This window comes from Nannobrachium achirus (genome assembly GCF_963921795.1).
Source record: "Nannobrachium achirus genome assembly, chromosome: 9".
Lineage (NCBI taxonomy): Eukaryota > Metazoa > Chordata > Actinopteri > Myctophiformes > Myctophidae > Nannobrachium > Nannobrachium achirus.
In genome coordinates, this window is record NC_137818.1 from 23,491,578 (window position 1) to 23,512,737 (window position 21,160).

The 21,160-nt window shown below is 43.6% G+C and overlaps 1 protein-coding gene across 2 annotated transcripts in view; it reads left to right on the forward strand.

The window, feature by feature from the left end:
• Positions 1 to 1,092: 1,092 nt before the first annotated feature.
• The window catches only part of LOC308291617 (helicase ARIP4-like), a 39,981-nt gene continuing 19,913 nt past the window's right edge, over positions 1,093 to 21,160 (forward strand). For both annotated transcript variants that reach the window (XM_080733672.1, XM_080733673.1), the window contains exons 1-4: positions 1,093 to 1,248; positions 19,066 to 19,309; positions 20,343 to 20,476; positions 20,794 to 20,946. In XM_080733672.1, the coding sequence (XP_080589798.1) occupies positions 1,215 to 1,248; positions 19,066 to 19,309; positions 20,343 to 20,476; positions 20,794 to 20,946 (565 nt within the window). In that variant the 5' untranslated portion in view covers positions 1,093 to 1,214. The remainder of the gene's footprint in view (positions 1,249 to 19,065; positions 19,310 to 20,342; positions 20,477 to 20,793; positions 20,947 to 21,160) is intronic.

Genomic DNA, 21,160 nt, shown 5'->3' on the forward strand with positions numbered 1-21,160 from the left:
CATTCCGAAACACCGCCATTCCGAACATTGACTAGGGTTAGGGTTAGGGTAAGGGTTAGGGTTAGGGTTAGGGGTAGGGTTAGGGTTAGAAGTCAATGTTCGGAATGGCGGTGTTTCGGAATGGCGGGGTGTAACCATGTGAGACAGAGCATGACTGCTGTAGAAATAGTGTGAGACAACATACATTCACTTTACACCCTTACTCGTCATATTTACTATAGGAAAGAAGGAGTATGATCAAGAAATAAAAGCGTGAATATACATTTTTTTCCAAGTGTACAGTACGACTGAAGCTTTAGTTGTTTCGCAAGAGTGTGTTCTGTGTATTGCTGATGTTAGAATATCAGTCTTTCTTTGTTTTATATAATGCAGTTGTCAGGAATGTAAGTCAAAACGAGTGATTAGTTCTCAATCTGCATGACAGTCACAGTGTCAGAAATGAGGAGACCTCTGTCCTGTCCATTTGACACAGATATTTGTGGATACATTGCTCCAGTCATGTCTTTCCTCTTCGGCCCAACATACACATTTCCACACTGTTTCTGTGTGTGTCTATGTGTTTGTCAAGCCACATTTCTTCTAAGGAAACAGGGATAGCATCAAAGGGCATAGATAGAAATTGTGTATAGTATACAGTACTTATCTGTCTTGCCATGCCTGTGAAAGTGTACATCTCAATATCTATCTTTTGTGTGCCAGTATCGGCGCGTGTTATGGAAGATGGCTTTCTAGGGAATGAAAGCAGTGAGTGGCTGGTCGTCCGTGGGAGTCCCCCCTGCCGGGGCCCCAGCTCCAGCGTGAGAGGTTATGTAAGTTTCTCAGCTGCCAGCCCTCCTCCCTGCCTGCCTGCCTGCCTGGCTGCCTCAGTCTCAATGCACATTGTTTTCACTGAGCATATCACACCAGTCAGTCAGTCAGTCAGTCAGTCCGCAGACAGCCAGTCACTGAGTCACTGAGTCACTAGGGTAGGCAAGATAGTTTTTTCTACTTCTTATACTTCTTCTTTTTCAACTTGTTCAAGACTCCTTCCAAAGAGGAGCTTGAGTGAGTTCTGCAGTGAGCTTGGAGGAATACCTGCAACATATCGAGAGACAGAGAGAGAGAGAGAGGTTAAAAGAAAGTAGGTGAGTCAGAGCAAGGGAAGAAAGAAAGATAGGGTAGGAGAGAGCAGGTCTTCTCTGAACACGCTCCGACACACAGACACCACGGCAAGCATGCTGCTTTTGGATGAATCTGAATCCTTCGCAGGTAGGTGACATCATAGCTCTGACCCCTGCACTTGACCTCCCATCAGAGTCACCTTTGACCTCTCGAGCAGAAGGAAGAGAGAGGAAAGCATGTGTGTGTGTGTGTGTGTGTGTGTGTGTGTGTGTGTGTGTGTGTGTGTGTGTGTGTGTGTGTGTGTGTGTGTGTGTGTGTGAGAGAGACATTATGGAAACAGAAGGACAGAGACACAGACAATAGTTCTAGGAATTTTAATTTGTCAGAAACAAAAAGACAGAAACGAAACAACCACTGTGGGGTTTTTGTGGCAATTTTAGATGTCGGGGCACTGTCCTGAGTTCAGCTAACATCACTTGGCAAGTTCCCGAGAGGTTAAACCGGTTATAACCAACTGACCTCTCCCCAGACATGAAAGAGAGAGAGAGAGAAGGAATGGATTGAAGAGAAGAGCAACTGTAAATGGGATAAAACAAGAGAGGATTACTGAAAAAGATAAAAGTTGAACAAAAACATGAATGTGTGACGGGTGCTTAAAGAGAATAAGTGATGCTAAACATTGTACATGGCCGGCATCTACAGTTACTTAACGTCGTTGTGTAACGTTGATTCTCACATAATGTTCATTCTTCTGTACCATTCATGTTATTATCTTTCTCTCTTTTTTCCTTTAACAATCTCATTTTACTCCAATCCTTCTAGCCTTCATTACATTAATCACACTCTTTCTGTCCTTTTATCGATTATTTTCTCCATCTATTATCTGTTCGTTCTCTGTCTCCGGTTCATGCTCTCGCTTCATGCCGGCTACCCCCCCCCCCCTCTACCGGCACATGCTGCCTGTCTTCCATTGGCTGTTTCTACGGTTACCTAAACCAATGCCGTGATGTGATTGGTGGGTTGGTGTGAGTCTGTCCAGGGAGCATGTGGTGGCAGGACAACACAGAAGTTGGTGACTGGGTGAGAAACACCAAACGTCTGGGTATAGTGGTGGAAAGAGGGAGGAAGGATGTGAGTCCGTCTCAGTTTGCAGATGTCTTCCCTATAGGATTATTTTCTTTGTTCTTTCTGAAAGCCTGAAAGTTTAAGGTGTTCGAGACATTTATAAAAGCATTGTCTGCTCTATTGGACAAGTACAGGACAGTGAACTATGGAAAGAGATTAGAAAGATACGGCAGAGAGCACATGGGACATGTTATGGGCTGGATTTGAACCCAGGATCTTCAAATCCGCTCTCCCCGTTCACTTAATGTCCCTTTGGTTCACTCAATATCCTGCATGTCGTCACTGTCGGGCAGAAACCTTGTATCTCCAAGTTTCAAATGTGTACATTGTGTACAAGCACTGCTTCATCATACAAGGCCATCGCACAAAAGTAGTGAAAACAGCTGATCTACAAGCACACTTCACCTCGCACCTTGAGGCGCTGTGTGCTTGTAGATAGGCTGTTTTCACTACTTTAAATCATTTTAAAAATGATAAATACAAAACAAACTGTTTTGGACATACAAGGTTTCCACCCAACAACGACGATATGTGCAAAGATTTACAACAAATGCATTATTGTTAAATCACTTCAAGGCAAAGCAGGTGCGCCAACAGCGAGGCCACGATGCTTGCAGCAAACAAGTGCCCCTGCTGAGCAGCCGATGGCCTCGCGCCATCAGAATAGCCAAGCCGTGGTGGACAGAATACCTGTAGGTTATGCGGAATAAACTCCCCATTGCAATTAGAACTGCAGACTCACTCCCTAGCTTCTGCCGTGGCCTGAAGACTCAGCTCTTCAGACTCCACCTTAGGCCATAGCACTTACCGTAGCACTTGCATACCCTTGATGACGATACTCGTAATTTAGATAGCATTCTTTTATGTTTTCTGATTTTATAACGTTTTTACAAAATAGGTGATTGTTCTACGTGTGTTTTTCTTAGCTTACTATGCATTTAATGTATTGATGTTGGTGTATTGATGCTTATTGTAGATCGCTCTGGATTAAGGACGTCTGCTAAATGCCTAAATTGTAAATTGTTATCACATGAACCAAAACGATTGCTCCATGGCCCCCCATCTCAGCCAATCACAGGGCATATTGAGAACTTCTGTCCTACCTCCACCAGGACGGCCCAACGTTGGGTCCAGGGACCTCCAGGGATTCTTGAAGGGGTTCCAGGGGGTCCACAGCTAAAATGATTGATCTTCACACCTACACATACAAATAAATACATACAGTACATAGACAGTAAATTAATTCTTGACCAAATGACTACGGTATATCAGACCAAATCATGTCTATCACTAAACCTTTAAATCACTACAGTATACTGTACAGTATACTTCATTGATGGAGTCCCCCTGCGGTTTGGCTCCCTCCTTTTCCCCCTCCCCCACCTCTATTCAAAAATATCCAATATGTGAGCGTGTATAGGGCTGTCACAATTATTACATAATCGTCTAATCGCAATTATTTGACATAATCGCAATTATTTTGTGATAATCGTCATAATCGTGTTGAAAAATGTTTATATATGTTCAAACATTAAAAAAATAGTGGAAATAGACGATCTACAAGCGATGCGACGCGTTGTGAGCTTGTAGATCGGCTATTTCCACTACCAATGTTCTTTTTAAAGTGTAAAGTTGTCAAATATGTCCTTCATTTCTTTGTATAGGTTGTATCATATCTGCCATGTGCAACTTCAAAGCCTACAAGCCAAACAGAAATGTAATTGTCAACGACAAAAACACAATTAAATTGTTAATCGCAATTATTTGAGTGACTTAATTGTCATGTAAAATGTCATACTCGTGACAGGCCTAAGCGTGTAGATCTATTATGTTTTCCAAATGTTGTCTCGTTATGTTGACATGGCCAGAATAGGGACTCTAGGTTTTATGTGGTTAAGTTGGGGTCCCAGAGATAAAAGAAAGTCTCCTGAAATGGAGGTCCTTGAAATGACAAAGGTTTAGAATCGCTGAGGGTCCTCAATCCTTTAAATGAGCTGTGTGGGCCTTGCCAGTCACACGCCTCGCCAACCCAAAAGAACATGCTGTTCTCACATCTCTCCATCCCTCTCTCTCTCTCTCTCTCTCTCTCTCTCCCCACCCCTCTCCCTCTCTCTTTCTCCCCCTCTGCCTATCTCCGTGTCCCTCCATCTTTCTCTCCACCTCGCTTTCCTTGCTCTCTATTCCGTTCTTCCTCTCCCTCCCTCTTTCAGGCCCCTTCTCTCTTTCCCCCACCCTCTTCCTCTTTCCTCCCCATCTCTTTCTCCTTTTCGTTCTCTCTCGCTCCATCCCTATCTCTCACCCTCTGTCTATCTCTGTCCCTCCACCTCTCTCTGTCCTCGCATTGTCTTTGTGTCTTAATACTGTATGTACAGTACCATCTTGTTACTAGTGATGAATAGCTTATTGTCCAGGGTGACATCTGATCGATGACACCTCCACGCTGGAAGTACAGTACTGCGGGACCCACCTTTTCTATTCACTGTAACTCTATATGACACTTCCCTTAAAATGGTCAAGTTAAGTAGAGGCTCTTTTTCACTCTGCTTCTATGAATGACGTAAGAATCACAGCCTCCATGAAATCCAAATGATCGTCATCAATTAAGCGGGCCCGCTCTATTCATTCTATTTCTATGAATGACCACACTGCAGTCTCTATTTATTCTAAACATTCATAAGTGATTTTGCCTACCGGCATATGAATGACCATGCATCTATGATCGTCTTCACAAATAGAATGTTCCAGAATCCAGATTCTGTTCTACAAAATGATTCTCTACGTTTCAAATGGACCACACTATATATGGGTACGCCCTGTTCATTCGTTGCAGCTGTGAATTACCTACTCCTATTAGATAACCCTCTCTCTCTCCAACATGAACGACATTGTGCATTTGTTCTATTCAGATTCTAATTTGTGAAAGTCCGTCTTTGTAAACGGCCGTGCCATACAGTACATACTGCAGGAACAACCTGTTCTGTTCAGCCTGGATGGATGCTGAACTGTGTGTGTGTGTGTGTGTGTGTGTGTGTGTGTGTGTGTGTGTGTGTGTGTGTGTGTGTGTGTGTGTGTGTGTGTGTGTGTGTGTGTGTGTGTGTGTGTGTGTGTGTGTGTGTGTGTGTGTGTGTGTGCGTGTGTGCGTGCGTGCGTGCAACGTGCGTGCGTGTGCGTGCATGTGTGGGAGAGCACGTGTTACCCGGCTGCTTTCATAAGCCGGCAGGATGGAGGATGTCGGCTCCACCGACCGCATGGCACTCCTAACCCGACTCCCTAGTTGATGTTTCTCTCTCTCTCTCTCTCTCTCTCTCTCTCTCTCTCTCTCTCTCTCTCTCTCTCTCCCCCCCCCCCCCCCCCCCTTGTTCCCTGTTTCCCCCTTTGCTCTCTTGGTCTCACTTCATCCATGGTGCTTTCTCTATATTTCTCGCTGGGTGTGCAGATATTTCTTTCTTTGTGTCAGTATATATACAGCACATAGCTGTATATTAATGTTCATGTAAGTTATCTGTCTCCCTCTCTCTGTCTCATTCTTTCTCCATCTGTCAGCACTAAACAAGACAGCATGTCCAAAACCGTTTGTTTTGCATTTATCATTTTAAAAATGATTTAAACTAGTGAAAACAGCGGATCTACAAGCACACAACGCCTCGCACCGTGAGGCGTTGTGTGCTTGTAGATCCGCTGTTTTCACTACTTTTGTGAAACTTGAAACTTGGAGATACAATGCTTGTGCCCGACGTTATACTCTCTTTCCGCTGCCAACGACGTTCTGTCTGCTATTTTATCCCCCTTGTCTGTCTCATGCTCACCCACTCCCCCTTCCTTATATATCTACATTCGCTTCTGTCATCTGTCTTAAGGTTTGTGTAATTTTCAGTCCCTATGTCCCCGCTCTCTTCTTTTTCTTCTCTTGCACTATAATTCCTTGAGCTCACAGATGAGAAGATTATTTCCCTTTTCTCTTTCCACCGTTGTTTCCCTTCTCATTTTGTTTCTGTTCATTCTACCAGTATTCTATATCACTCTATCTCTGTCTCTGTCTTTCTCTCAAAGAAACCTAATACTGTCATGTACCGCCACAGAGTCTCGAATGCGGGCGCGTAGCGTTAACCCTTACCCTAAACCCTAACCTTAGTCGGACTAATGGGACGTCGGACTATCGAGATTTTCCCCTTAAATGCTCCCCAAGTGTCTGCGTGTGCTACATAATATAATGTAATAATATAATATAATATTCCAGTTGTCGTATGATGTGAGTGTGGTCATAAGACCCTGCCAGACCCGTAACAATCACATGACATGAAGTCAAACAAGTCAACCTCATGAATATTTATGTACAGTGCTTGTTCATGCAGACAAGCCGTGAAAAATACCAGATGAATGAGTGTAGAATGGTTTGGCTCTGGTTGTCCAAGTCTTTTGGCACAGCGGCTTCACCCTGGAATAAAATGTACATACAGTATGTCAACTCCACTGGACGGAGGAACCGGTTGAATAATGGGCCCTTTGTGCACAGCACTTTAACTTGGAATGCTTCTAAACTTGGTGGTTTCAGAAATGTTGCGTTAACCTACTTTTGGCATTTACTGGAAGTCCCCCTGGGGGCAGAGCGTGGTGATGAGTTGTAAGCTGCATGGCAGTTTTGTGGTTTTTCTTATGTGAAAGTTTGCGGCCCGCAGGCGCTTATAAAAGTCAAGACATTTGAAACCGTTACATAATTTTGTGAATTAAATCTTGCCTTTCTTCCTGAGAAAAAGATGTAATCACCTGCAGGATTATTGTCCAAAAGGTGCTTTGTAAATCATATGGAGTATCACATTTGAATGTACATGTCCCACATTTAAAGATGTGGGACATTTAACACAGATACATGGTTGTGTATTGTGTAATCTGTTCTTGCACATAATACAGCTTTCTCCAGAAACCAAAACATGTAATATATTTTGTTGGTCTTAAACACAACAGAATATACGGAACATGAGCTATTGATTATGCAAATCTGAGACGGCAACAACATTGTGCTAAATCTGGTTATAGTTAGATAATGACGTAGACAGTGTATTGCTGGGTACATTGTTATGTAGATGTAAACTTTGTCCAGTTTGGTTTTTGTGTGGGTGTGAGTTCCTGCTAATATCAAAGCATTGTGTCAGCGGTTGTTGACAGGCCCAAAGTACAGGCAGTGCTCTGAACAGAGGCAGGAGATGGCTTATGTAATGAACATAGCTAGCACGCTGAGAGTTAGTGGAAGTTTCCAGACGTTTGTGTGTTTGTGTTCTTTGTTTCTGTCTCTCCTCTCCTCTCCGCTGTTCCTCTCTCCTCCCCTTCTCTACAGTATGTTGTCTCCTCTCCTCTGTAAGCTGTTCAGACCAGCTGTGACACACTAGCCTAGAATTCTTGCTTCACCTTCTCCGGCCTCTGTCCTCTCTCTCTTTGGGTCTCTGCTCTGAAATTTGCTAGCTTCTTGTGGGCCACACACACATACATTTTATTGTTCTTCAGGTGTGTGTGTGTGTGTGTGTGTGTGTGTGTGCGTGCGTGCGCGCGCGTGTGTGTGTGTGTGTGTGTGTGTGTGTCTATTCTATTGTCTGTTTTTAGAATGATTGTTAGATTGTTTTTTGGGGGGTTAATTTAAGGTTAAGTACATCATACTACAGGTGTTACGGTTGTGTTTGTGTCTGCCCACAAATGCACATAACGTGATTTAGTTATAATGTGATTGGTAGTTTACTGTGTTGATATATTTATTGATTGGGGTGGCAGTGGCTCAGTAAGCAGGTTTGGTTACCAACTCCAGCGTGGTACTGAACAATCTGAAGACAGGGAGAGAAACAGAACGAGCAAACAAGAGAGGTGGAGAGAGAAAGAGCAAGGGAGAGAGGTAGAGAGAGGGAGGGTGGAAATATCACTGATAAGAAAGCTAGAAAAATGGAGATAGACATTTTTTCTAAAAATGTCTTTGTGATAATAACTATAAAAATAACAAATATAGTAATATAATAATAGCAGTATACTATTACTATTGTCTGTTACTATTACTATGTACCAAGTGTCTGTTTGGGAATCACAATGTTCCCAGTTTGATCCCTGGCTCCCCCTTGGTACAGAAGTGTCATTGAGCAAGGCACTGAACCCCTAACTGCTCCTGATGAGCATGTTGTCCGCCTTGCATGGTTTACTCCGCTATTGGTGTGTGAATGTGTGTGCGTGACCATTGTAAAGTGCTTTGGATAAGAGTGCAATATAAAAGCACTATTTATCATTGTATTTATTTTATCGAGAAATGAAAAATATGTTGTCCATGTTTCCATGTATCTCTGAAGGTCACGCCTGACACTGTGGTGTGGTACCCCTGACACATCACTGTGACATCACAGGTGATATCACAGGTGACATCACCTATGTAAAAGTCCATATATGGGTATTCCCCAGAATCCCCTTTAGGGCGAGATCGCATGTCGCCCTGAGGCGTCTTACTAGTATAAATACTATAGTAAGACGGAATTCATTTCCCAGTGGATTCATCGCAACTCGCGTCAGTGCAACTACACTTGTAATCTCCCAGAATTGCTGGTTCATGCTAGCGTTGTGTGTTTCATCTCTTTCACACATGTATTCTGTAGTCTTTTATCTTTGATCACGAAACACTTTTGTCCCATCACTTTACATGGTGTTTATTTATTTATACATTGTTTGACTTCCACACTATCTCTATAGCTAACAGATCAGCCATGGTAAACATTATCTATGACTTATGCCTCATTCACACTACAGATATATAGTTGAACGTTTTGCTTGGTAATTCAATGTAATCTCAATGGAAACCAGCTTTAAAGATGCAGGAGATGCTCAGAACAAAGCTTTGAAAGCTTTAAAGCTGGTTTCCATTGAGATTACATTGAATTACCAAGCAAAACGTTCAACTATATATCTGTAGTGTGAATGAGGCATAACAGATCAGCCATGGTAAACAGACAGATTAGTCCTGGTTAACAGATCATATTAGCCTGGATTAGCAGATTAACCCTGGTTAACAAATAGATTGGCATTGTTTAACAGATGAACATAATAATAATAACCCTTACAGACTGTCTGTCAAGCCAACAACCCTTATCAGTATCTATCAGTGCACAGTATGCATCTTATTGTGTTAGTTGGCTGATTTACTGTCTCCGTGGTTGAGCAACATAAATGTAAACAGTGATGGAAAATAACTAAGTACATTTAGGGAGTCTTACTGGTTCCTCAAGGTTCAAGGTTTCTTTGTTACATCTTGTGTACAGGTACTGTACATACGAGTACAATTATTTTGTTCTAGTTGCTCAAGACATTGTAATTTGAGAATGTGCAGTATGTGCAAATGTGTGTGTGTGTGTGTGTGTGTGTGTGTGTGTGTGTGTGTGTGTGTGTGTGTGTGTGTGTGTGTGTGTGTGTGTGTGTGTGTGTGTGTGTGTGTGTGTGTGTGTGTGTGTGTGTGTGTGTGTGTGTGTGTAAGATGTAGGGTTCCTGTGGACAGGCCGGTTGTATAACTGCAGTTGCATAAGGGTCCCTTATTCTCCGACCAGTCCATGTACTGTTGGCCTGTGTGTGACTTGGCACAGAGACTTGTGTTTATGCACGTCTGTGTGCATATGCTGGCTGGCACGCTCTTTCTATTGTGTGTGTGTGCGTGCGTGTGTGCGTTTGCGTGTGTGCACGTGTGTGCGTGTGTGATGGGTGATCGCCAACAGGTGGATAGGCTGCAGGAAATGGGTCATCTTATTGTTGACAGGTATAGACGGAAGGGCAGAATTAAAAAAAGAGGGCAGAGATGAATAGAAAGGAAAAGAAAGAGAATATTTCTTTCCTACTAACCTCAATAATGTCAAGACGACCCAGTGACTGTTTGTACCTCCTTTGTTGCCATGACCTGCTTCCCCACTGAGACCAAGACTCACTGACCACATATTCAGTCACAAATAAGAACGGAATAGCCCCAAATAATGGTCCTTTGAAGAAGATGGGTCTTTTTTCTTTGCCAATGTTATGTTTCAGTGGAAAAAATGTGTTGTACATTCATCAGCCATTGTAGTAATGAGTACTGGTAAATCAAATATTCACTCCACCACCAAATTGCTATACATCAGTCAGTGGTGAAATACCTATAAATACCTAGATATAGTATACCGGTATATGAGAGAGAGAAAAAGAGAGAGAGAGAGAGAAAGAGAGAGAGAGAAAGAGAGAGAGTGTGTGTGTGTGTGTGTGTGTGTGTGTGTGTGTGTGTGTGTGTGTGTGTGTGTGTGTGTGTGTGTGTGTGTGTGTGTGTGTGTGTGTGTGTGTGTGTGTGTGTGTGTGTGATGATTGTCGCAGCAGATGTCATCTGCAGTCAATTAAGCTAGATATGTAATATTATTATGTCTATAGGACCCGAGCATGTAGATCTGCTATTTTCACAATAGAACCGTGTTATACAAAATGTAATGCCTCAACTCTTAGTGCTCATCAGGGTGGGGGGGGCAGTTAAAATCTGATTCTTTTGGGGGTTGTGGCCTGAAAAGGTTGAGAACCACTGACATAAGTTGCGTTTCCATAAACTTATTCGAAAATAGGAAGCGAATTAAGCCTGTTTCCATTTGCCATTCGAATGTCATTCGAATTAGTGTAGCGCTCCCTACCTCCTTGCTCCCACCGTTGTGCTTAGGGTCCTTAATTGGGAAACGCCAGGTCGCAGAAGAGCGACACAAACAAACAACACATAAACAGAGATACTGAGACAGTTTGTTATAAGTTTAGCTTGAACAAATCTTCGTTTTAAGTTCTGTCGGAGGTTGTCTTTGCACAACAGTCTGTAAAGAGCTACAGCTGAGCTGGCAGGTTGTGAAAACGGGAGGAATTTACACACAGAGTTCAGACGGTTTGTTTTGTGGGTTAATGCTCATACAATGGACCAGAACGTCATCATTTATTCGCATTTATTGGCTGACCCGTTTCCATTCACTAATGCGCGTTTAGTTTATTCGATAAAGCCTCAAAATCCACATCCTCCAAGCGGATAAAGGTTTTTGCGGATAATGAACGTTTATTTGAATTTTGAAGTGTTTCCATAAAAATGAATGCGCATTAACAGGCTTTATGGAAACTCAACTATTGAGAGCCACTGCTCTAGACCAGTGCCTGTTCCACTTCTATCACAGAACCCGTCAGGAAGCAGACCCCAGATTATGCTCAGAATTGACCTCCTCAGCCGTTAATAATGAGGCAGGAGATGACCTCACTGGTGGGAATCATGGATGTCTCCTGTTCCAGGCCTGGGGTCAGTCTCATTGAAGCTCTACTGTACGTCTATTCTTCCTTCTTTGACTCCGTACGTACACGTACAGTAGAAGAACCACTCCCCAGGCTATAGTTTAATTTTCCTCGTCTTCCTCCTCCCTCCTATCTTAACCACGGCAATACACTGGAGGGCATAGAGAATGCATGTGCGCGCAGACATGCACACACGCATGAGCGCATGCACGCACACATGCACACACACCTCATGTGTACACAAATGTCAAACCAGGTATAATGTGTCCCCACACAGTCTGTCCCAGGTGGCACAGTTATTGTAATTCCACGCCATATTGAACATGCATGCATATACACACACGCACGCACGCACGCACGCACGCACGCACGCACGCACGCACGCACGCACACACACACACACACACACACACACACACACACACACACACACACACACACACAATGTGTCGTTGGTTTGTCAGTGCGGTAGAGGGGTTACATAAACGGTTAACATACGTAACTGTTATGCAAGCCTGCTGGAGGCATATCCCCACTGTATCCCTCACTCTAACACACACACACACACACACACACACACACACACACACACACACACACACACACACACACACACACACACACACACACACATACGTTAGGGGTGGAATTTGTGATTCTTTTGGGAGGGGGGGGGGGCAGTTTCAAATTGCCGTTGTGGGCCCCCCATACCCACACGGCACACACCACAAAGATGATAGTTTTTCTTCTCATTAAATAATAATTGTTGTGTCATAGCTTGTGTGTTGTGCTGATGTTCTGATGACTGTGACTAAGCACTGACAGCCCCCCCTCTCTCTCTTTCTCTCTCGATATACTAGGGATGTGACGATATCCAAAGTTCATATCACGATTATTGTGACAAAATAAATCACAATTTACGATATTATCACGATAATCCAAATCCATTACCTTCGCGGAACATTCGGCCAAAAATTGCAGATCTACAAGCTCACGACGCGTCGAAACGCGTTGCAACGTGTTGCAACGTGACGCGTTGTGAGCATGTAGATCGACTATGTTTTGGCAAAGAAATTTGAAAGAGAATGAAAAAAAAATCAAGTACAGTATCAAGTATATTATAAATACCTTTTACCAATTATAGAGGGTTTAAGTGGTACCGGATATGCAGCTCGGTAAATAAAAGGTGAATTGATCCCAGTGCATGACGGAGGACGATATCACGATAAATTAAATCTCCACAAGTGTTTTTTATCACGATAAACGATAATATCGCTTAACGTCCCATCCCTACGATATACCCTCTGTATATTTTCCTATAATTCCTGTAATTTCCACTCATAATACATAAAGGAACTGGATTCCTATTATTATTATTATTGTGTGTGTGTGTGTGTGTGTGTGTGTGTGTGTGTGTGTGTGTGTGTGTGTGTGCGTGTGTGCGCGTGTGCGCGTGTGTGTGTGTGTGTGTGTGTGTGTGTGTGCATAGTCAGACATGTCTGTGTGAGCATGCGAGTGTGGAGTCCCGGTCTGTCTTCTTTATGTGTGTTTGTATGAAAATGCATTTGCTTGATGTATGTGTGGGAAGGAGCCTTGGTTTAGACATTCCAGTCGTTATGAATGGCTTCCTGCCTGCTATATTTTGTGGCTGTGTATGTGTTTGTGTCAGGGGAAGACTTTGATCTTTTCATGTCTATTTTATCTGTCGACCTTCACCCACAAATATACTTTTTTTGTTCTTTTCCAAGCACAATTTCCCAGGAAATAAAGGCAGACAGTTTTATTACCTCCCGGTTTATGACAAGGAGACGTGTGTGTGCAGGTGCGTTGTTTTACTAATACTATACTTTTGAGGTCCAAAAATGGGCAGAATTCGAGAAGCGGTATTCTACAGAGGTATTTCGCTTTTAGTGAGGTACAGAATGCTGGACCCCACTAGAACAACTTTGTTTTCCTGGTTAACAAAGATTTTCTTTTTTTAGAGCTAAGGTTACAAATAGGAAAACAATTAGGTTGGGGTAAGTGTAAAGCATATTAGGAGACAAGTAGGCAGTAGGGGTTTGGGTGGGGTTAGGGTTGGTTTAAGTTAACCCTAATTTATGCTCTGTTTCATGATGGTGTCGCACGCTGAGAACTGCTGAGAATTTCAGACCCACAGTAAAATTTCTGCTATTCTCTGTGCTTGCCAAAGTACTCTTAGAGGGTTAGAATTAGGTTTAGGGATTTAAGAAAAAATAGAAAAACATAAAAAAGCATTGAAATACCAATGTGCATGTGGGTGTGTGTTGCATGCAGGGACTGGGGGTCTCATTTGGGAAATGGATCGGAGCAGTTTAACCCAAATCCCTGTATTGTGAATGTGTTGTGGATTGCATTATGCAATGTCGCTATGTATGTGCGTGCCGTGCATGCATGGGTGTGTGCGTGCATGCCCATGTAGATACTGTGTCACACAGACAAGTAGTCCCTTTATCTGAGTGGCTATTTTGATTGGACGGCTGCCATGCTTGCGTTTAAGTATCGATTCCAAAGCCCGAAACCCGAAGTGTGTGTGTGTGTGTGTGTGTGTGTGTGTGTGCGCGTGCGTGTGTGTGTGTGTGTGTGTGTGTGTGTGTGTGTGTGTGTGTGTGTGTGTGTGTGTGTGTGTGTGTGTGTGTGTGTGTGTGTGTGTGTGTGTGTGTGTGTGTGTGTGTGTGTGTGTGTGTGTGTGTGTGTGTGTGTGTGTGTGTGTGTGCGCGCGCGCGTGTGCGTGTATGCGAGATTTCTTTGATTCCAAAGAGGGTTTGGGTTTCCAGGGTTCTCATAGGGACTGGGAGTATAAAACCCTTCACATTACAGTAGTTACATAATGATGAGTGTGTGTTGTGTAACCTATCCTCACTCTCTTATTACCTCCAAAACTGTGTGTGTGTGTGTGTGTGTGTGTGTGTGTGTGTGTGTGTGTGTGTGTGTGTGTGTGTGTGTGTGTGTGTGTGTGTGTGTGTGTGTGTGTGTGTGTGTGTGTGTGTGTGCGTATGTGCGTATGTGCGTGTGCCAGTTGTTTGTGAGTCTGACTCTCTGACTGTCAATATTGTACTTGTTTGTGTGTGTCTATGTCTGTTATTTCAGACCTGTCCTTTTACTCCTTGGTTTTGCACAATTGCTTCACCTCGACACGACACTCCAGTCTGGTTCTACGTCAGTCTGAAGTGAATATGGCCTTTCATATGTCGTCCCCCGTCACTGCAGGGGTGAAGGCTGCACATGTCTCACTGAAAATCATTATCAGTCATTGTTGCTGAAGTTTGCAATTGTGGTATGAATCAGATGATTGTGTATGTGTTTTGGTGTTTTTGAATACTGCCCTAAGACATATGGGGGTGTAAACTCTATTTGCACATGACCTGCAGTGGTCAGCAGAGATGGAAAAAGTACTCACATTTTGTACTTAAGTAAAAGTATCAATACTGCCCTGTAGATGTAAGTAAATGTCCAGAATTCAAAATGTACTTGAGTAAAAGTATGAAAGTATTGGCATTAAAATGTACTTAAAGTACCAAAAGTAAAAGTACTAAATGTTTGAAAATAGCAGATCTACAAGCTCACAACGCGTCGCGATGCGACACGTTGTGAGCTTGTAGATCGGCTATTTTCAAACAGACTAGGTATGAAATAGGGCTAAAGTGGTTTATGTATGTTTTATAATATAATAATTTATGTCTGCAAAGTAACTAGTAACTAAAGTTTTCAAATAATTGTAGTGGAGTAAAAGTACAATATTTGGATTCGAGATGTAGTGGAGTAGAAGTAAAAGTATTGGAAATTGGAAATACTCAAGTAAAGTACAAATACTTCAAAAGTGTACTTAAGTACAGTACTTAAGTAAATGTACTTAGTTACTTTACACCACTGGTGGTCAGTGTTGTGATTAGACAACTCCTCTGCATGGGATAAAATCTCAGAAGTATGATGTTGAGTCTCAAGTTGAATTCTGACTAGTCTCTACTCCACATGTGTAGCTTTACTTTTGTCTAAGCCCTTTTGTTGTGTACTTCGGCACCCCAGGACCCACTCCAGACCTATGGATATATAGCTCTGATGCTGGTTGCTATAACCGCAAGACCTGCTGAGAGGGAGTCCAAAGAGGATTGAACCAGATGCCTAGAGCGGTAGATGAAGATAGGCTGAACCAATGGATTATTTGATGCTTGATCTATAGCTTAGGCTCTAGTTGTCTAGTCGATGAGTTGCTGAAACTCGGGACTGACTGTCCAGCCCATAGCAGTTTGTACGGGCCGTGACGTCAGCCACGGCGACGTACCTTCTATGACAGTAGTCTTGTGTGACAAGATGATATTATCCCCATACCTGGAGTTCCAGTCATTATGCCCCGAAACGATCTTTACAGTATACCTTGGTCAATGGAACATGGCAGGACTGGAGTATGGATGTATTTTGGTGTTCCCACGTGAACAGTGGGATAACATTAAAAAACGTGTCACTGTGGGACTTGAATCCATAGTGTGAGGCAGCTCTGCCACACTGAGCCATGGAGCTAGCCTGAAATAAAATGTGTAGGCACTCAAGGCCTCCTAAATAATGTGTTTTAACTTTTTATACTAGACAGAGGTGTTCTTATACCAGACCAAGGTATTGTGAGTGAGTGCGTGTGTGTGTGTGTGTGTGTGTGTGTGTGTGTGTGTGTGTGTGTGTGTGTGTGTGTGTGTGTGTGTGTGTGTGTGTGTGTGTGTGTGTGTGTGTGTGTGTGTGTGTGTGTGTGTGTGTGTGTGTGTGTGCACGCGCGCATGTGTGTGCACTCTCTCTCACTTGATTCTTTGTCTGCTTGCCGTGGCTTTCTGTGTGTGTGTGTGTGTGTGTGTGTGTGTGTGTGTGTGTGTGTGTGTGTGTGTGTGTGTGTGTGTGTGTGTGTGTGTGTGTGTGTGTGTGTGTGTGTGTGTGTGTGTGTGTGTGTGTGTGTGTGTGTGTGTGTGTGTGTGTGTGTGTCCGTGTCCGTCCGTCCGTGCGCGCATTTGTGCACTCGCCCGTTGATGGTAAGACACTGTTCATTTCAGGAATGGTTACATAAGTGTTCTTTAAGGCAGGTATAGGGAGGGAGGGAGGGAGAGAGAGGAAGGTATGAGGAGAGTAGCCAGGATGTCTGAGGGAACATATGAATAGAATCTGATCACATCTATGCATCCTTTTCACTTTATTATATTATTATTATTTATTCACATTGGGAATTACATTTATCTGTTGCCTATATATGGATCTTTGTCCATTTATCCTGATAGTTTGCAGTTTTTGTCGTTTGTTGCTTATATTAGATTTTTTTACACATGTCTCTGGGTGTTATATGGACTATTCTCTGTATTTCCCACTCTGTTGTTCCCACACCCAGACACCCATTATGTAAACTTCAGTAAGCTTCAGTTTTATTACATCACACACAGTTGGATCTGAAATGAGACGTTTCTGGTGGCTGTTCACAGGACACAGTTATAAAATGTAAATGTGCACAAACCTGCTATTTCCGCTTTTTTTTTTTAAACAAAAACTAGAAAATGTTGAACATAGGTTTGCCAGGTATGACAACTTTCGATGATTTTGCAGTGTAGGCTACAGTATGGAGGTATGACTGTTGACATCAACATGTTGGGGTTTTGAACCTGTGACTGCTCTGTTACATTTGAAGAAAATGATTTATTGCACCCTTAAAAGTACCGTTATGTTTCCTGTCCTGAGGACTTTGAGCCTGATGAAGGTCATGTAGACCCGAAACGTCACTGTACTTTTTTAAGGGTGCAATAAATCATTTTTCTTCCAACGGTGCCCATAAATTCTTAGTTGTTATTTTTTCGCTCAGCACCTGCCTGACAGGGTGAGGATTTGCACGTCTTTATATTCTTTTCATTTATTTCGCTTTTGTTATGTGACTCGCTATGTGTCTCTCCAAACACCACAAACAGAAGTCTTCATACCTATTTCTCCTTTATAACAATTCTTTTTTTTTTTGTTATGACCTCCTGTTGTTACTGTCCTAAGAAATGTAGTCTTATATCAGGGGTTTTCAAACTTTTTTGACTCAGGGCACCCCTGTAAATAACCTTTTTGTCCACAGCACCCCTGAGTTACACTGTTCATTTTTAGAATCTTACAATCATATTGGAGAAATATCTGTTTCCATCAGAACTGACTGAAAATAACGTTATACTTGACGTTTAACCACTTGAACCCCAGCATGCCTATTCTGGGGGGAAGGTTCTCCAAAAATAGCCGATCTACAAGCTTGCAACGTGTCACAAAGTGTCACAACGTGTCACAACGTGTCACAACGTGACGCGTTGTGAGCTTGTAGATCTGCTATTTTTGGTGAAGAGAGTTGTCGTATATGGAAAACAACTCATCAAGTACAGTGAAAATCAGGTCTGTTTTACTAAGCATAGTGAAGTGATATTGATGTAGTGATATTGATGAATTCCAAATATTATCAAATTATCTTGCGGCACCCCTGGACTGGCATCACGGCACCCCAGGGTGCCCCGTGACCCACTTTGAAAACCCCTGTCTTATATAATGCTAGACAGTTTTTTTTTTGGCTGCTAACCAATTGGAGCAGTAGTGTGTTTGTGCTTAACTTGATCTTCCTGGAACTTGGAAGGAGACAGACAATACCGGCTGATGTCATACTGGCTTTTTGTTGCCACTCCTATAACCCTGCATCACTGCACTGACCCACATTTGGGGATCATTTTGTGATAATGCATGTGTGTCAGTGTGTCATGCAGCCATTATTATAAAGAAAAAAGAAAAAAACATGTGGGGCTTTTTTATGCCTTTATTGATAGGATAGTAGTTGACCCGTTTACAGAGAAGGGGACTGACATGCAGGATGGGGACTGGAACCTGCAACGTGCTGTCAGGCTACTTAAATTAGAGCCTAGGTGCCCAGACCGCTACACCGCCCTGTCATGCATCCATTTGTTTGTTAATTGGAAAGTCATGTCTTGAAATTGCAACCCTGCTGTATAAGTTGTGCACATTAGGGATATGTGTCTGTTCATATAAAGATGTTTCTTATTATACGTTTGTCGTTTCTGAACTTAGTCTGTGTGTGTGTGTGTGTGTGTGTGTGTGTGTGTGTGTGTGTGTGTGTGTGTGTGTGTGTGTGTGTGTGTGTGTGTGTGTGTGTGTGTGTGTGTGTGTGTGTGTGTGTGTGTGTGTGTGTGTGTGTGTGTGTGTGTGTTTGTGTGTGTGCGCGCGCGTATGTGCGCACTGCAGTCCCATGCATGTGGATATACTGTAGGCCTAAGTGTTTGAGGAAGTGTTTGTGACCCTGTGCATGTGAGTTTAAAGAGGTGCAGACTCATGGGTGGGATGAGGACAGGAGGGGGGGGGGGGGGGGGGTGAGGAGGAGTGGAAGCCAGGAGAAGTCAAACGGAGGAAAACGACAAAGGAGGAAAAAAGTATTGTGCATGACAGTGAGAGAGAGGGAGTGGTCATGGAGAGAGACATTGTGTGTGATGTGTGTCTATCACGGCCAAAAACCAATCATTCTCTCACTTTCCCACACAGACAAATCCCGCAGCGCCTCCTTCAGCTCGGAGAATGACGCGCAGGGAGGCGACCCCGGGGTGGGGTGGCAGTGCTCGGCGTCCCCCTCAACCTCGCCCTCGGGGGAGACCCATCCGGCCCATCCTCCCCCCTCCCGACCGCCGTCACGGCCGGCCAGCCAGAGCCCATCGCCTCTGTCCTCCCTCGGGCTGACAGGGAGCAAGAAGAGGTCCTCCAAACCATCTCACATGAGACGGAACATAAGGTACGAGACCTGGAACTGCCGGTATAGGAGAATGGATGCTCTGTTAACCCTGGGTGTTTTTCATTTATTGAGAAAGACAACAGGAACGATTAGAGTCGCTGTGTCCCGTCATGCACCACAGAGTGCCAATGAGCCGTCCTCATTCCAACAAGACATTAGACCAGGTGTGCCAGTGCTGACGCTAGAGCTAAAGCTCAATTTATACTCTGTAATAGAGCCTTGCTTTGGGAGTGGGGTCCTGGGGGAACCAGCGCAAATCTCACAGGACCGTTTTTAAATGACCAGTCAAAAACAACCTGCGGCCGCTGCAGTATTCTGGATGTAGTGCACCTGAATCATGCAATAATATGGGTGGAGCATTGTTATCACAGTACCAATGTAACACCCGGGATTCTAACCAAGATCTCCCGCACAGGAAGGGACACCAGAGCCAAGCATCTTAACAATTTGATGGGGAAATCCCTTCTCTGGCAGAGGCTCTGAGCCACTCCGCTACACATCATCTATTTATTAACCAGTAAGACTCCCAAATCGGGAAATAAGCAACCGTCAGGTCGCATACACAAACTCTAGAAGGCAATGGTAGGCAATCAGGAAGGAATATGGGACAGATCCATGTTACCAGCCCACTGGGTCGCTGTCCGTGGTGCTGTAATGGCTGTCTCTCCTTCTCTCTCCTTTTGTTTGTATTTGTAAATGTAAAAATATTGCAATAGTAGACGGTACTTAAACTTTACTGTGGGTGGAAGCAGCTCTACTCCATAGTACGATGGTATCATAATCACATGCCTGACGATCAGTTCATTTCAACAAGCGGAGTATAAATGAAGCTTAATGAGGTGGTGTAGTGTTTGGTTGGAATGAGCCCTTCGCAAGAACGAGAGAGAGAGAGAGAGACCCTTCTGGCTCAGAGAGAGGCACTTGCATTACTACTAACTAATAACTGTCACCACACAATTAACGAGTGTGTGTGTGTGTGTGTGTGTGTGTGTGTGTGTGTGTGTGTGTGTGCGCGTGTGCGTGCCGTGAACAGGAAGCTCCTGAGGGAACACCAGTTAGAGACCGGAACCAAAGCAGCCCAGAAGGAGGAGCTAGAGAGGAGACGGCGTCTGGAGAAACAAAGAAAACATGACCTCACTGACACACTGCTGCCTGAACACACCACAGGTAAGGGTAAGGCTACGCAGACTACGCACACAAACAAACAAACTCTCCCATCACTGCTTGTCTTTGTAGATGCAAACTTTTAGTTTGAATTATTATCAAAAGGCTTAATGTAGAATCAAGTGCTTTATCAATAGTTGGTCTGCTGTTTGAGCACAAAAAACGAGGTAAGTTTTTTTGTGGTTGGCTACCATATGACAAATTGGCTGATGGCACCACACACTCGCCATATATGGATAATATGACCATTTTATATCAATGTGTTTCTTAATCATTTCTTCGTGGTCCTCCCATCATGCTCTTCTTCTCACCTCCACTAGGTGTCTCTTCGTTGTCCACAGCATCGCGACAGGAAGTAGCGTCGGCCAGGAAGGAACTGATCTGCCTGGACGCCAGTGGCCCCAGCGTCAGTGACGATGACCACAAAACCAACGCCACGGCTGCTACTATTGTATCACACACGCGCAAAACAGGTAATACACACACACACACACACACACACACACACACACACACACACACACACACGTGCGTGCGCACACATACATATGCACGCACACAGACCTACAAAACTGAAGACACTTTCACGACACAACACTCAGAGTCAACTTTGCTGAGAGTCCTAACCACTGCTGTGGTAGTGGTTTAATGAAGACAGGCCAGGGCATTGTTTCTTCAGCAGTGCCC